The 18474-nt window shown below is 40.0% G+C and overlaps 1 protein-coding gene across 3 annotated transcripts in view; it reads right to left on the bottom strand.

The window, feature by feature from the left end:
* pde4ba (phosphodiesterase 4B, cAMP-specific a) overlaps positions 1 to 18474 on the bottom strand; it is a 70127-nt gene that overhangs the window by 26662 nt on the left and 24991 nt on the right. The window contains exon 5 of one of the 3 annotated variants that reach the window (XM_076088319.1): positions 5670 to 5709. The exons of the other annotated variants lie outside the window; for them this stretch is intronic. Within the exon in view, the coding sequence (XP_075944434.1) occupies positions 5670 to 5709 (40 nt within the window). The remainder of the gene's footprint in view (positions 1 to 5669; positions 5710 to 18474) is intronic. 3 annotated transcript variants of the gene reach the window in all.

The raw sequence follows: 18474 nt of genomic DNA, 5'->3' as shown, positions 1-18474 counted from the left end.
CAGTGATACCAGATCCCTTGCAGAATCCTTGGAATAACAGCAGAAAATAATTGCTGTGTTAATCAAACTGTCTAAATCCAGGTATAGTGAGAAAAATGAAAGTTCAGGTTTTGAAAATGTTTAAGATTGTACAGGAGTTCATGATAATAAAAGCCCACATCATTTTGGATGTGACTCTTAAACCCATTGAACAGGAGGTTTGGGTGATTTTAATCCTGCCTGGAGTGCATATGTGAGTGATTTTTCTCCCCTAGTAATAATTTCAGTCGCAGGAGGCTGTTGTATTTAGTTTCATCAGCACAGACATTCATTTTTTTATCGTTGCATTTTTATGTGCACAAAATAAGGCTGTAACTATAAGGCTGTATATAGTAGATATTTTCATTATCAATTAATTATTTTCTGTAAAGTGTCAGAAAACAGTGAAAATGCAGTTTCCTAAAGTCAAAGGTGAAGTCTTCACGTGTTTAGTTTTGCCCTACAAACAGGCAAGAAACACTGATATTCAGTTCACAATGACATAAAACACAGAAATTAGAAACTTCTGACGATTGAAAAAAGTTTACTAGCAACTATCAAAATAGTTGCTAATTAATTTAGTGTCCATTGACTAATTAATTCAGCACAGAGAGCTACATTCCACTGATTGTGAAGAATTGGACTTCTATGGAACTAACTCGCTCTGTAAATCTGCGGTGGCTAAAATGTCATATTAAATGATTAATTTAAACACTGAGGAGCATGGGAAATATTTTAGTACTGGATATTAATCCAGTCCAAATGGGGCTTCAGTCATATTCAGGCCTATTTTGTCAAATTTTAACTATGATCTCTGCTTATTTTGTTTTAGATGGCTTAACTGTTGAAAACATGATTCACACATGTACAATTTATTTAAACACAGAGGGATTAATGCATGTAGGAGGTGAATGTGAGGAGCACAGTGTACGGACTGATCTGAGCTCAGAGACAGGGGTCTGTAGGTTCACTGTCTTACATACAGTCTTCACTGCTATCTGACTGCTCGTCATGTTCTGGTGTAAACATCTTAAATGTTTTGTTTCTACATCTCTCTCCGATAATACAGACGGACGTCAATGAGGCTGATTGTCCGTCCTATCAGCAACTCTGTGGACTTGTGAGGGTAACACTGTCCTGTCCTTGAGCTGCTCTCTTCCTCACTCCCTCCATCTGTTTTGACTCCGCGCTCATAAACTCTCACATATTCTTTTCCCACCTTTCGCTCCTTCTCACCACAGTGTCTCGCTCTCTCGCCCTCCGCTTCTATAGGCTCAAACATGTGTACACTCATACGCACAAACACACAGCAACAGAGCAGGCTTTGTATGTGTTACCTGAGTTGAACTCCCACATTGAAAGCAACAGTACTGACTGTGCTGAATGGGCCTCGTTGTCCTACTGGACTGGCATTTGCCCCTCGGGTTGATTAGCATAGATCAGAGAAGCCATGAACCCAGTTAGCCAAACTTCTGTCGCTGTTGTTGATGCTTTTTTTTCTCTTTAGGTTTCAAAGTGCTGTCTAGAGTTACGATCACAGAGGTTTACTGTTGGTGCGGGGGTGGATCTGATGTCAGGGGTGAGGACGAACGTCTCTAACATCTTCAGGAAAACATCTGCTAAGTCAGAATGGGCCAACATGCAGCTGCTGCTGCTGCTGCTGGACACGACTCAGCTTCAAAGTCAGAGAAAAAAGTTCGACCACATAGTGAGTCAAACTCAATGTCAATGAAAAGTGAACTGATTCCTCCTCTTTGCTGCATATACATTTTAGACATGTAGCCATAGATCCCTAAATTACAAACAAAACCACTATGTTCTCACTCTCACATAGTGGTATGAGATTTTTGCTTTTATGTGCCAGTTTTTTAGATATCCATTCCTAAGATTTATGTCAGAAAAATGGGAGAGAAAGGAATGGCATTCATGGTGATCAAAACATAACAAACACTTCTTTCTGTTTCTCTGGATAATCCACAAAACTCACTGTCAAACCTGGAACTACTTTACACCATAGTAATAGTTCCTTCATGGTTAGATCTGGGGATGATCTAGAAAGATGTTGCTGTTAATGCATTTAAATGCTGGATTTTAATGCTTTGAGCCTCACAAACAAAATTCCACTCGCCTCCACATATGCTTATTTCCAAAAATTTCAAACTACTCCTTTAAATAGCAAAACCAACAAATTCAGAAGCCAGTGCCGCCATAAGAAGAGTGTGTTGAGAGATATATAGGGTGAATAAATGGAATCTGAATCTGAAGTAACATGGTGACTTGACATGGAGAAGATACGGTCTCATCTCACCAAAGAAAGTAAGCTGAACCTACACTTTGACTTACTTCATTTTAGGATTTCTGAGTAGACCTACTGGATTGTTAGATGGAATGTATTACCTCATTATGCTCCAATGACACACAGTGTGTTACTCTAATGTCACAAGGCGGGTCAAAGAGCAGGGGGTCCAGGAGACACGGACACACAGATCATTTTTAATGTTTTGCCCAGGGAGACGTCTTTGTGGATGGAGTATAAAACTGGCCTTTGTTACATTGAATGGTCTACGTTGTTGTTATAAATGAGACAAATTAGGTATTTAGGCTGCCAAACTTTTCCTGCAGGAACGATCAGTATACTTATTTTACATCCTTAAAATATGCAGTCGTGCAGTTTCTTCTTTCTAAACCACGGCTTAGATCACTTTTAAAGGTTTTGATATCTAATAATGAGGAAGTAAACAACCTCAATGGGCTAATGTGCAACTAGACGAGCCCAATCCGCATGTCGTGCTTCCTCTGTTTCTTTTGGCTTTGATATCTGAATGTCATTTTTTTGAGCCCAATCAAGAAATCATTTTAATCCCAACACTTTTACAGCTGTTGCCAAGAAAAACATGACTGTCTTATTTACATTATCTTGACCGCATTTAGCGTGAAGGCCTTGAAAACGGAGCTAAGCAGGTCAGGAGGCAGCAGGCCTGATGAGCGGAGCGAGGGAAGCCACCAGAGGGCTTCTGCGACGAAGGGGTTTGCGTGCGACGAAGAATCAGAGTCTCCAGTAACATATGAGACAAACCTCAAACAACCTTGAACAGCATGCCTCCTCATGATGGGTAAGCATGGTCTGTCTCTGTGTACATGTGTGTGTGTGTGTGTGTGTGTGTGTGTGTGTGTGTGTGTGTGTGTGTGTGTGTGTGTGTGTGTGTGTGTGTGTGTGCATCTCAGTCCACACACTTGTACACACAACAAAATCTAATTGAGCCAATAAAGACTGTTGGCACTGGTGAGCAGGCAAAACCAGATTACGTGTGTTTGACCATATTGGAGAAATGAAACTTCCTGATTGAATAAAGATTAAATACAAGTTCCCCCAAAGTAACATCAAAATAAGCATGTGGCATTCACGGTCTAACGGCAGTTTCAGAAAAAAACTAAAAAATATATGGATCCTGCCTCTGACAAAAAATCTGCAACATTACCGCAGAGTAATGATAACCAAACCATGGTTTGCCTGTTTTGTGTCTTTGTTGATAATAATCAGGAGGATTCTAATTGAAATGGGGGTATTTTAATGTTGAAGTCCTTTTGAAAAGGCGGCTTTCTGTGCTATTCCACAAAGAGGTGGTGGTGTTTTTTGGCGGGGAAGGGGGGGGGGGGGGTCCAAATGCTTCCCAAATACCCAAACAAAAGAGCCGGTCTGTGAAGCAGAGAGCGTTTAAATCCATCTGCGCTGAGCTGAACAGGCCTGCTGGCAAGGGAATACTTCAGGGGAAGGGCAGCCGTCTACTTTATGACTGTGCTGACGTCAATGGCATAATTCAAATACTTGCAGAGTGCATGCTTCCAGCTTTCTGAACCTGCACTCTCTCTCTGTGGCAGGCCTCAGCTAAAACCCGGCCTGGAATTGGACAAATTAAAACAACAACAACTGGAACGGAGTCATGTCAGGCTGAAACAGCACACCACCACATGGTACTCGTTAGCTAGCCCTTCAATCGTCAAAAAGGCAAGTGACAGATAGACACATCTTTGGAAAATGAGTTGTATAGTTGCTAACAGAGACTGAAATATTACTTTGGTGCAGACTTTTGGAACTTTAACTGATTGAATGGAAAAGTGTCCTATTATCAGGAAGCGTATATATGTGTTCATAGTTTTTATAAGTGAAAAAAGGAAGCGGATAACCAAAATGAAATCAATTAAACCCCCTTCTATGAAGAGCTATTCTCTTTTACTGAAAGAGGGAAGTGACACTGATTTTGTGTGGAGTGACGCATGTGTTGGTGGCACTGTGTAAATGATTTTCAGTGCCTACAAATGAACACACTCAAACACATACACAGTATTTCGAGTTGGCACATCTGTCAGCTGAAAAGTGATTAATTGTCACACTGGCTTTTCTTTTGCAAGGTAGCTGTTGCATCAAATGTGCTAAAGCATTTGCAACAAACTAACAACATGATTAGAAAACAAAAAGAACAAACAAATGAGCTCAACTTCCCCAAAGACACCAATCCTGATACATTTACAGTATTAATATTTTCAAGTGCTCTATCATAAATCGATTTGAGACACATCTGTAGGTTTAATGTGGTGCACAATTACAGCTGTTTTCCTCTGACGTGAAGCTCAATATGTCAGCTTGCAAAGCAGGTATGAACAAAGGTGATTAAAAGTCATGGCCTGATATGACATTTGTGGTCTTTATGTTCCTCGTTGGCCTCAAACTCAGTCAACCAATCTCACTCTGTGGACACAGAGAGACTGTTGAAAGGTTTGTTTACAAGCTGGAAAATGCAACAGACCTGACATTTGCAGCGATGCTAATCTTATTTTGACATTTGAAGTGACGTTAATCTTATTTTGAAATGAGAACTTATGTTTCTAACAACTGATAAAGTACCAAATCAACAAGTAGAATCAAACATGAAGTGGAATAACTGTTAGCATCAACATAACTCCAACCCTTTCATCAGCCCTCTACACAAACACAAACACACACACACACACACACAAGTGGGTCTTTTCCCAAAACTCAGCACTGGATCTCCCCTGGCTTGGAGCCAAGGGGAGTCTGTGCCAGCGGGTATAGAGAGCTTTGAGTAGAGTAAATACGTGGCACTGCAGCTTCTTTCTGACACAGGAGACGTGTTAAGCGGGGGCCAGGCCTGTGGTTTCTGGCCACGTTTCAACACCAGGATTACTTACCATTACCATAACAGAAGCTACACGTCTGACTTTTAAAAGCTCTTCGGGGACAAAGAGACATTACATGTGATGCTCACTTTTTGGAAACATATTCCTTCTCGTTGTTCAGTGAGACCCCAGTAGATGGGTGGTTGTGCCATCTATTCTGAAACCCACCAGAAGTCACTGTGTATGGAAACCTCGAACCCTCTTTAACCCTCTTAGGGCACCTGACTGACACCTGAGAGATTGAGGGCGAGGAGACGGTGAAATGTGACCTAATGCTGGCAGCTTTCTATATCTTATTTGAGTCGACACAGCTGTCAACACTCACTGACACACACACACACACACGCACACGCACACACAAACACAACGTGAATAATATAATGCACACATGCGGAGATATTTTTTTAAAGGAATATTTTCAGTTTGTTACAAGTTGGTTCTAACGTTGTACTCACCAAAGTAATTTGAAAGATCTAGGAACAGGGCGACATCGCTCTAAGAAAGTCCAAGACAACAAGGCAACAAACAGGTTGTCAGACAGGTTGTTAACAAGCCAACATGATTAGCCAGATGATCTGAAACACTTTATTTTCAAGTAAAAGCAAAAGTGAGTGTGTTCTTAACGCAGGCGGTTGTGTAAAACCTATATATGATCAGCTGGCTGCTCATGTTCCTGTCCACTGCCGGACGTCTTTTTTGCAATGTCAAACGTTCCCAGACCTCAATTAACTTGTAAAAATGACAAAACAATCACCAAACGTCACACTAAATAACCAAATAATACAGGTTAGGTTCGCGCAATTGGATGTTTTCTTCTCATCCCAAACTGCATGAATACCACTAACTCTGAAATACATTTTTTCATGTGTGCAGATATTTATGAAACTGTCTTCATGAACAGAGGATTGGTGATCAAGGGTAATACATTATTTGGCCCTTTAACATTTTCATTTTGTAATGAATGTTACAGCTTGGGATGCTACAGTAACTTCATGCTAACTGGCTATTGATTGGATAATACAAAAGATGTTTCCTAGCAATCAATTTACACACGACATAAGCTAAGACATTTCATAACTATTTTCATTCATTCATTCAGTTTTATTCTAGCATTTATTGGTGCTAATGTAGAATAAAACTGCTTAGTACAACCCAATCCAGGAGGCAAGCTTCTATCAGGAGTAAGGGTAAAGAGATCATAAATGCCCATTTCATTTACCTTCTCATCGCATGCAACAATAGGAAATAGAGGCTGCCAACCGAAAACAAAAACCTTTCCATAAGACACTCTCAAACACTGCGGTTAGGCAAATTCACTACCATCAGCTTATTGACATCAAATAATCTTATGCAATTATCAAGATCAAGAAAAGCAATGCAAGAAAAGCAATGCAAGAAAAGCACAAAACCACTACCGAGAGAAAGACAAATAGAAAGTCTAAAGGACAAAAAGAGGAGGAGTTGCGTTGACATACAAGCGTGTCTTTCCATGACAATGTGGTAATGAGCTTAGAAACTTGAATAACCCTTTCAGGTGAATATCAGGGCTGGAAAACAAAAACCTTTTCTTCTGTTTTGGGAGGGGTGCCATTCCTCCGTGTTTACCAACGCACTCATTCCCCCAAACAGATGAAACTCTGTTGAGATGCTGGGCACGATTATTTCTGGACAGGTCTTCCCTCTCTCTGCCTCCAATACTGACGTTGAAGAGATTTAACACAGCATTTCCTTCAGAGCTGCAAGAATTAGTTGTTTTGTCAATGTTTTTACCTACAGAAAAGGAAACTGCAACTATGTTTGATAATTGACCCTTTTGATTAACAATTTAATTAAATATATATATTGCAAATAAATTTAAGACTGTTGGTTAGATAAAACAAGACTACAGATGATGAAAATAGGTGTTAGTTGCTAATGTTCTACCAGCTGTTTTTACATCTTTTACATTTACATCTGCAGGTTTTTTTTAACGAAAAATCACTGTAGGAAATCTTAAATAGCCCCTTTGTCAATCATGAGGTCCTAAAAGTTGTAAAATGCACTAATGGCAGAAAGGTTAGAAAAGTTGCTATGAGGTTGAGATTTAATTAATAAGTTTAAATCTTTTTTTTTTTTTTTTACAGCTTGGTCTCCACAACAAGTAAAAACAAGCTTTTTTTTCTCCCCACTGACAGACTGACGATATGGCCTCCAGTAAGTTGTGAGTAAGAGGACTGCCATTGAGGCGAGCTTACGCTGTTACGCATTCACACACAAACACTTACTTTAACCTGTATGATACAGACGCACCGGTAGAAATTATTAATGACGTCACCTTGTCTCCAAGAGTCAGATCGTATAAACAACGGTCATATCTAAGCAGAGCGGGAGAGCAGGCGGTTTTGAGGAGGGCTGTGATATTCCTCACCTGCTCTCTGAGAGCAAACATACAGCTATGTCACCCACAAACACAGTGATGGCAGGCTCTCATCCCATACAGGTAGGCTCACAACTTCACCTGGTGATGCAAGGTGGGCAAACAAGGAGTCAGTAAACACACACACTTGTGGACATGAATACACAGTGGGACGTGCATTTGACAGAGTAGCCATGCATACACATTACATTTCAATGTAGCGAGTCAGTGTTTTTGGCAGAGAACAGTCAAAGTAGAGAGAGAGAGAGAGAGAGAGAGAGAGAGGACACTTTGATGGCTGTTGTTTAATACTGGGCCATGGTTCCTGCTCTTATCTGAACTCTGGAAGCGTTTCCAGGGTATTTCTCTTTGTGTGACACATCGTGGAGATGATGGTAATAATAATGTTTGGACAGGCATTGTGGCTGCTCGGAAGGTTCAGCATGGATGGAAATGAAGGGAAGGTAGCCAACTCTCTCATTGTGTCTTTTTCCTTCTCAGGCATGTGCCACAGTCCACTGCAAATACATTTTACTGCTATGAAGAACAACAGAGCCAAGTCCTGAATGCCAATGGATTAAAAAGATTCATACAACTGTTTTCTGATCAGCCACTTCTGTAGTTCTGGGTGGCCTTAAGTACAACTGGCATTTGGATAATTCTTTTGGGTTAAAAAAGCTACTTGGTGAAGGTTAGGAGATGATCGTGGTTATGGTAAAAAGAAACCAGCATTGATCATGTAGGAAACGGCCTCTCGTGTTACAATCCCAGGCTTTACTGTTCCCAACCCCCGACCTTCCTCTCTTTTGTGGCGTTGTAACAACATCACGCTAGAGTTCTTCTGCCTTTGCTTCTAAATAAACTTTCACACGTAAACAATAAATCAAGCGTAGTTCTACCACGCCGCAGATATGGCCCTCCCAAAATAGAAATAAAGACAAAATGAGGGGTTTAGGTGGAAATGAAAGTGGTCTTACTATCCCGAAAAACAAGTCTGTGTCAAAGATATTGAGCCATGATCGGTTACAGTAAAATCATTTTCCCAGAATTATCTATGGTAAATTTATGGAGGATTCATTCAATGTAGTAAAAAGCTACAAAAGAGTTATTAAAGAAAAAATGTTTATCAGTGGGCATCATTGTCTGGGCATGTACCACATCCCAGTTTAACATCACAATATCTTGTGGTGGAATGATTAGAAGTATACTTCTGACAAAAGAAGAGCTTCAATTGTATTAACATAAAATGAGACAACCATAGTTTAAAAGAAGCAGCACTAACTCAGAGTATTCATTTCTGTGCTCTTTCTAAATCTAATTATTGTAGAAAAGCCCCAGTAGAAATACAAATCAGAAATCCTAGAACCATCATCTCAATATAACTTTAACTATTTAACTAATAACAATAACAATACCAATAGTAATACAACCGACACAGTCATTCTTAGTTCATAATGACTGACAGACCTTTAATCATCAAGTCTTGATTCTTAAAACCTAAAATCAAGCTATGAATATGCTACATCTGCAGATATTCCATCAGTTTTTAGTCATGCGTTAAAATCTTACTGTATTCCAAACATATGGTGACAGGGCAGTACTTTTTATTTACCTATTCAGAAATACAAGAACAGCAGCTTATCTTAGCTGAAGTTGTTGGCTGTATCAGTGGGAATAATGTGCAGACAAGGCTGTGAGACAGATTTGAAAGTAATAAGGCATTTAACCTGCACCAGATTGTTTTGGAGCCAAGAGTTATCCACTATTCATTTCCAATAGTGTGTTTTCGGCACTTATAGAGCCAACAATGTTCTGTTCGCTATACACAAGAGTGCAGCCCAAACTGCCCATTAGTCCAGCTCTTTGAAGCACTGTGCCACGGTGCATAGAGGAGTTATGGGAGGACACAGCTAAGAGTGGATCCTTGCCCTGAATCAAAAGGGAACACACAAAACACAAAGCATCCATTTGAGTAAAAAACGCACATCATAGCGAGGGTGTGAGAATGAGAGATGAGCACTCAATGGAGAGCAGAAGAGGATAATACATGACCCAAGGTCAATCACCTCTGAAACAGCAGGGCCCTCGTAATGAGCTGTCCCCTTCCTGACTGAGATACAGTGTTCAGTGTGTAGACACCCAAAATACAAAAATAAATAAAAAATCAATCCATTTAGATAGTATTTGGTCTAATTTACCCAGGTTTTGAGATATCTTATTGAGAATATATTACATGTGTGGTGCTGACACCATTTCTATTAAAACAATGTTACCAATCTGCTTCTCCATTAGTAGATGTTCTTTGCTTTTGTTGAATTTTTCAGATGTAATTACTCAATGCAAAACAAACAAAAAAAAAAGGTTCACCTCCATTGTGTTGGGGTGGAGGCAGACAAGCAGCTTTGTGAAGCTGAAAGGCATTAGAGTGTCTCTGATGAAGATCTACAGATACTGTGCACACACATATATACTGTACACACATCAGATATCAACAACTGGTTCATGAGTACAATATACACATTCCAATGTAGAGCAAACAGTGGGGCTCGGTCTTTTACTCATAGAGAGAGGCTGAAGCTAAACAGTCTTATCTGCAATTGCCGAAAACCATGCAGACTCTTCTCTCTTCACTGATTCTTCTGTAGTACAAAAGCCTTGTGACCAGCAGAACACCTTACATAACAACAGAAATCACTTACAGCCTCAGTCTGTTTAAACTGTGGCTATGAAGTGTTTACGCAGGTATAAAAAAAGGTTGCACTAGGTCAACATCAAGCACATTTTGTACTGTACGCTACTAATTTGTACGTATGACTGACAATGAACCTGACAACCTGAGTAGGCTACACTACTTTCCCTGTGTCCTCGTTCCACGAAATGAGTATGTAATTAAACTCCTCTGAATAAAGAATGTGAACTGTAGCTGTGTGACGTGGGTTTGCCACTACCCCGCCCCTTTTGGAGACTATAGCGGCAGGTCCTGAGTGTATTAACTCCAGTGGGAGAAGAGAACGTGAACACAGATTATGGACGATTCTTTCATTCCAGTCACCAAAGTAAATATTGGACCCATTTTTCACAAGTAACATATCTTCCGAGCATTCTGACACTGCAATGGCACTTTTCAGACAGACAAGCCTCAGGAATATAGTCTTGCAAGACCTGGCAAAGTAACTGCCCTAATTAAATTATTTACACAATAATAATAACATAATGCCACCGGCCACAGCTGTCGCCTACACTGAGGCATACAAAGTAGTTCTAATGTACTAGGATTTAACTGCCAAAAGGGAGTAAAACCTTAACACATCGTCCCTGGATTTCCCCTTTGATCTAAAGCTAAGTTAAAGAAATTTCACAAAGACAGCTTTTGAAGGGAGAGATCCCTAAAAAAAAATCAACCTCAACCTGATAGATTTAAAGAAGAAAATAAATTCAACAACTTTCTATAAAACATCCTGTGCACTAAAGCTTACATTGACAAGACTAAGAGTCTACAGCCACGCTAGCTGCTCTGTGAGGCTGTACTAAACTAATTGCTAACAACGACTTGCTAACATGCTCAAAATCACAATGCTAACATGCTGATGTTTAGCAGGAATGGTTGTGTAGCGCAGAGTTTAAGACCAAATTGTGTGAAATCAGCCTACAAGGTCCTATATGAGTTGTGAATGGAATAATAACAGAGTTTTCATGCAGGGGTTTGTGACGCAGGTCGGGCCCTGTCTGCTCTTTGTCTGCCTGTCACGCCAAAGGAACTCATTTGTCCCCGGAGAAAGATGGACGACCTGTTACAGAAAAAAAGCCTGCAGGGGGGTTTCTAAACACCTGACAGAATGTGTACATCTGTATGTATGTGTGTGTGTGTCTGTGTGTGAGGAAGTTGCTGTTGTCACAGTGGCCTGTTTCCTCATTGTCACAATCCTGCCCAGCATGGACTTCCTGCCATGGACAGAAAGATGTCTGTGTGACAAGAAAACACACACACACACACACACACACACACACACACACTTTCTCACACTTGATCCATTTACGTTCAGATAACACTCACACCCTTGTTTGTCATGCATTTACAGGTTCTGTTATGTCATCTGTACACATCAGCACACATAGCAGAGTGCATAGCTAAGTTGAATGCATTGCTGGACACAAATCTGTCCCAAAGAGGCCAAAGAGCTGGACTAATGGGCAGTTTGGGCTGCACTCTTGTATAGCGAACAGAACATTGTTGGCTCTATAAGTGCCAAAAACACACTATTGGAAATGAATAGTGGATAACTCTTGGCTCCAAAACAATCTGGTGCAGGTTAAATGCCTTATTACTTTCAAATCTGTCTCACAGCTTTGTCTGCACATTATTCCCACTGATACAGCCAACAACTTCAGCTAAGATAAACTGCTGTTCTTGTATTTCTGAAGAAGTCCCCATCCTGCCCCTCATTCAAAACATGGACGTCCTTGAGTGTCAGCAGTATACTAACAGAGGTCCTGAAGCTTTAGGAAAGGTTCAGGGTGAAGAGAACCTCATAAAACACTGCCATCATCCTTCATATAAATCACTTATATCAATGAGGCTGAATAACCACAAATTACAGCCTGAAACAGTTGAAAAAACACATCTCAAACTATTAATTGCATTAGTTTTCGATAGTATAGTACCTAATAAATAATTCAAGGGTAGGGATCAAAGAAAATATTAATTATACTAAGGCTTTGCATTTTTATAAAGTTAAATATATGATCCAGCCCTCGTCCCCACCGAAGTAATTTGTGTACAGTCCCTTAAATTGTAAAAAATAAAATTATAATCCAGATTAAATTAGGTCAGCTCAAGTAGTAAAACAGAGCGTGCCTAAAATGGTTTGATTCCAAACCCAGTGTGAAATAATTGGAAAAGGATGCTGTATCATTAGTGAATGAATAGCAGCAGCTGGAAACTAAATATGACACATTTAACATGATCCAGACTGAATTTAATAGGCTGCTGCGATCATTTTATCAGAGGCGTGTCACTACTGCCAGGAACATGTATAAAAAGTGCCAATATCCAGTCACCACAGTTTCCAATAAACAGCCTTGTACCTTTCACTGATGTAGTGCAGCTCAAAAGATCTTGTCAAAGGCCTGCAGGCTGTGTAATCATACACACACACTCTTACTGATGCCACGTAATGATAGGAGCCCTTTTGTCCCATATTTCTCAATCAGGAAGTGCAACAAAAAACCAATGAGATGCCACGTAAGAAAAAGAGAACTGTTTATCTTTCTCCCTCCGATAACAACAAAATCAGATACATAGGCTGCCTGCATAAGGCTCTACACACCATGAGGACCTTTCACACAGTCAGTCCATCATGGACAAACAAAACACACTGCCTGCACACACGTCGACTCATTGCTTGTTTACCTTGAAAAGCAGTTGCAGTAAATCAGTGGGGGAAATGATTCTACAGATAGCACAGCCTTTCCTGTCAGCTGTCCACTGTAAACAGTTCCCGTCAGAGAAACCTAAACGCTCTCACCATCACCAAAGTTCTTTCTCTAAGGTTTCACCTCCTTATCCTGCCCAGTGACTGGTCACTCTGCCTGGCAGTTTCAGTGGGGTTTTGGAAATGTTTAAAACCAATTTTTTTCATCTTTATTTAATGAAATTGCTTAAAATGTTCGCCTAAAATCTGGCTTTATAACCTTCATGCACGACCCAGGATGAGGTTGCAGTACTACGTAATATTTGGGAGTTTGCACAGTAGCCCAACTACTCTTGGACCCCCCCCCCCCCCCCCCCCCGAGGCCATTTAAGTATAGCCAGGAGCGGGAAGTGGTTAAGACGACAAGTAACACAAGACGCCCGGGGGACATAAATACTGAGACCTATTAGCTACAAACATAGAGAGAAACAGGACCAAGGATCTGTTTCTCAATACTTGGACACCTTAAGGAGAGAGCGAGAAAGAGAGAAGGGTTATGGAGGCAGAGCTTCGCTTTGACCAGCATAGAGTCGGGGTTGGAGGAAAAGGAGGGAGTCGCTGTCATGGCAACTGCTCATGTTGGCATTTGGTGGACGTGCAAAGCGGAGTGTAAGGTGAGAGACAGAGTGATAGGCTGGCAGATACTGTATCTGTGACATTTAGCCGGTACAGCCCTGCCATAATATCTCTGATTGAACAGATGCCATATCAAGACCACAAGGCTGGAAGTGGTCCAGCATTACCTCACTAACCGAGGATGGTGTGTTGCCCCCGAGGGAATGTTGATGTTGTTGTTGATCCTCCAGCTCCTCATCTTCAGCCCTCTTTCCTGTTTTCCCTGCATCATATCTTCTCAGGCACCCCTTCGCTCAGTCTTCCTCCCTTCTCAAGACAGACATTACTTCTCCTGCCCTCTCACCTCATCACTCCTCGTCTCTTCCTTTCATCCCTCCTCCTGTTCAGTCTCTCTTGTCCTCCTCAATGTGACCTCCTCGTTGCATTCCTGCACGCCTCTGTTTGGTGCAAGGAGCGCAGCGTTGTCCAAGACTTGCATTGAATATCATTCCTAACAAGATTGATGAGGTGCTTTTGATTAATTTCCCTTTGCTCTTCTCTCTGTAACCTGCTGGCACGGATGAGAGACTTATCTTATAACTGTTTCTACGTATTGATGGAATTCCATAAAAAATACTTTTTAACTAACTGTGAGTGCAGAACAACAAGCAGAAATCCGGGATAGTTTAGTCAATGCTGCTGAGAATGGGCGATGGAGGATGACACATTTGTACAACTTAAAAGTTGAGGGTAAGGCCTTTGTTACGACTGAGTTTGCAGCTCATACTATACTGGTAACTAAAACCAGAGCTCACAAGATCAGTTGAGGATCTTCTTGGATAAAAAATAAAAGTCTGAATACCAACCAATATAATTAACCCTTCACTGGTTGACTCCTGCAAACTCGCAGATAGGTCTCATGAGGAAATATTTCCCTTCCAAATTGGTATGATATAATACAATGTAACTTTTAAAGCGTGTTGTAACAGGACCAAGAGTCTGGAGCCATGCTAGCAACTCTGTTAAGCTGTACTTTGGCACAGTTGTGAGATAAATGCCAACATAAGCATGCTTACATGCTCACAGTGACAATATTAACATGCTGGTGTTTAACATGTATAATGTTTGCCATGTGCCCCATCTTAGCTTAGCAGGTCTGCATGCTAACATCTGATAACCTGCACCAAACACTAATGAGAATGCCATTAGTTTTACAGGTATTTGGTCATAAACTAAAGTATTGCACAAATTAAAATGTTGAATTTATGATAATGCTAGATTAAAAAATGAATAATTCACCCCGGAGAACATGAATACATGAACCAAATCTCATGGCAATCCATCCTCTAATTCATAGGAAAACACCAACACAATGGGAATTAAAAAGCCAACTGCATACACACACAGTGCATAATGTGAATAAGGTCGGGAGAGTTCAAGAGCCCTTTGCCTCATGTATATCCTGTATGACAGCATTTCATCACACAGGTCGACTAGACCAGGAAGTGAGGTCATAACCTTAGTGTGGTTCTCACAGCTAAATGCCGTAGAAATGTGAAAGAATATTTCCTGGCTCTGTTATGACACCATGACGATATGACCATAACAGCTGCTTTAGGTCATTGGCTCTCTATTATGTGGAATTTTATTCGCCACCTGTGCAAAGTAGACCTCACTAGCCTGTTTGTGATTGTGACGTGATAAGGGCTCTGTAATGACAAAAACCACAGTGATGAAAGACACCAAAAATGAGGACCAAATGGTGTTAAGTCTGAAACATGCATATCATTTGTAGTCAATAAAAGTTACAGGTGATATCAAATAAAAAGTGCAGATGTTTAAATTATATATAGCCATATGTGATCTAGATTACATGTGTCATCTCCACCTTTATCCTGTGACGAAAAAAAAAGTATTCCACAGTTTTTTTCCACCCAGTATGCTATAGAGTACTGCGTGGTGTGAAACTAAATCATGATACCAACACTCAAAGCAGCACTTGGTAACTTAAAAAATAACTTTTTATCATATTTGCTCAAACTGTCGCTGTACCCGGACAGTATAGCACATGAGACGGATTATCTGTGAGATTATCATCTCAAATGTTTTCTGTTCATCTGTAAAATGAGAAAGTTTGAGTTCTAGCCGGTGGGCATAACTTCAGACTACACCAAATACATAAAGATGGTCTGTCCTGATGCATTTATTAGTTTCTGAGTATGGGAAAGTAGGGAAAACAGGAAATTACCCAAAGCTACAGTATCTCTGAACAATCTCTTTAACTAAATCACACACATTTAGACTATTCTATGTGATCTTCCCTTGATAACTACTGTAGAAACTAATGCAATATTTTTCACTTCCATTCACTGAGCCTCCCCTGAAACAGTTTGGAGCCCCCCTAGGGAAACCCTAACCTCCGACTCTAAAAACATCTGACCTGGACTATAGTACAGTGTGTAATATATATATATATATATATATATATATATATATATATATATATATATATATATATATATATATATATGAGGTGCACCTGTCCTGTGTTTCATTTGTTTCATTCAAAACATGCAAGATATGCAGAAGGCTTTGCATTATTTATCAGTCTGCATAGAGATTTAGAATAAATCATTGAGTGGCCAGAGAGAGGGTGAAACAGATTCACCTGTGTCTAATACATTGGTATTGTGCAGTACTGTAGCAGGTATTTACGTATAATATATCATTGTATCAGCATGTGCATGTTTTTGCAGTGTGTGGGCACAGACAATAGGCCTTTGTCTGACTGCATCCTATTTTTCTCCTGTGGGCTGACACAGAGATTCACGCACAAACGCACAAACGCACCTCATCTACACACACGGTTGCTCATGGCTTCCGTCAAGTTACAACAGTGTAGAGACAGCAAAACAGGAACAATGAGATCTTCTCTTCCTGTCTCACACTTCCTGCCCTCCCCCTCCTCCCCCTCCAGTGACGATAAAGAGAGAGAGAGAAGGAGACAAACAGATGAATAAAAGGGAAAGATAAAAATTTAAGTGGGTGAAAAATACAGCCAGACCGAGGCTAAGCATGAATCAAATAGAGAGGGAAGGTGGCAGAGGGAGAGACAGAGGCAGGTTTGGATGTTGATATGTGTGTTTATTTGAGAGGTGGTCTGAGGCCAAATCCTGCAGACCACCAAGACATCAAGACAAAAACAAGTGGGGAGATTCTGTCGTGGGCCAGCAGTGAGTGCACACCACCAAATTACAAGCATTTGATATGAAGCATTTATCAGTGAAATCCTGCATCATTCAGGAAAGTTTTCAGGGAAAGTAAATGAAGTATAAAATGGTACTGTAGTGTCAACACTGGTGTAACTTTATATTTTCATTATTATCAACAAATCCCGTGAAGAGACCAAAAAAAAAACAATGAAAGGTCCAGTGGGCAGGATTTATGGGATGTTTTAATGTGTTTAATCACCTGAAGTTAAGAAGTGTTGTGTTGTCGTTAGCTTAGAATGATCCCTTCATATCTACGTAGGGAGCACATTCTCTTCACAAAGTCTCCCATGTTGAAATATTATACATAAACCTATGCTGTACATACTATTCATACATTAATAAAATTGTGCATACAGCTAACAATTACTTCATATCGATTCATTTACTGATTATTTTCTCGATTAAGCGTTATTTCGGTCTATAAAATGTTAGAAAATAGGCTATGGAATTTAAATGAAAAGCTGTAGAAAATGCAAAACTATTAAGAACAAATAGTGAAGTGTTTCTGAAACAAATCTTGGGCAAATAGTTACATCGTTTTTTATATTTGAGGGTTTTTAACACAACTAGTCTGGTTGCATTTATTGTAATGTAAGAACATATAATGTAAATGCAACAGTATAGGCCTGTCTCGATAATTATGCCATTGAGTTATTGTACAATACATGACCTCAATAATTCTTGCTGACCTTGATATTGCCAATTCTGTTTACATGCATATTTATTTACATACGTCACAAACATTTTAGCCAACATGATACCAGAAGAAACAGCAGGGTTTTCATTATAAGACTTGGGCATTGCGCAGAAATTGCACATTTTTGTGAAGAGAGTCTGAGAGCCCATTTTTCTTATTGTTTTAGTTATTTTATTTGTTATATATAATTAGAATATTTCACATTCCAATCACATTTCTCGTTTTGGTCTTTTCATTGGATTTGTTGATAATAATTATAAAAAAAAGTTTAAATACTATAAACTAATTTGATGTCAAACTTAGGCCAAGCTTTGCACTGGAAGAAAATAGAAGAAAGGTTTGTAGATGAGGAGGAGGAGGAGTGGGTTGTTAACTTGCAGAGTGAAGTCAAGAAAACTCAATGACGGTTTAGAAGAAAATAAATTTCATCGTAACCCACGATTTGGTGAAGACCTTGTTTGCTCTTACATAGAAAGGTAATAATGCACGTTATCAGGCTGGTTCATCATACACAGACACATACACACTTACCTAACCTCTCTTACGCACACACACACACACAAACTCAGAGCACCTGATGAGCTGCGGTTGTGAAGAAGGAAGCGAAAACTCAGTCCATCTGCTCTGACAGGAAGTCAACATAAGCCACATACAGGCATGCTGACGTCAATCAGAGCCACAGGAACACCTCCCCACACCACACACACACACACACACACACATTACTCTCAGTGATGCATATATGCCAGGATAAACACTCATTTCGAATCATGTACCTTACCAATCCAACATTTCAAAATGTCACAAAGCAAAGTTAAAATACCATTACACACTGAAATACTCTCTTACACACGTCAGTGTTTTAAAAAA

The sequence above is a fragment of the Anarhichas minor genome, unplaced genomic scaffold (assembly GCF_050575085.1).
Source record: "Anarhichas minor isolate MPS153535 unplaced genomic scaffold, ASM5057508v1 ptg000010l, whole genome shotgun sequence".
Taxonomy (NCBI): domain Eukaryota; kingdom Metazoa; phylum Chordata; class Actinopteri; order Perciformes; family Anarhichadidae; genus Anarhichas; species Anarhichas minor.
Note: the sequence above shows the minus strand (reverse complement) of the source record. Positions and strands in the feature narration are given on the sequence as shown.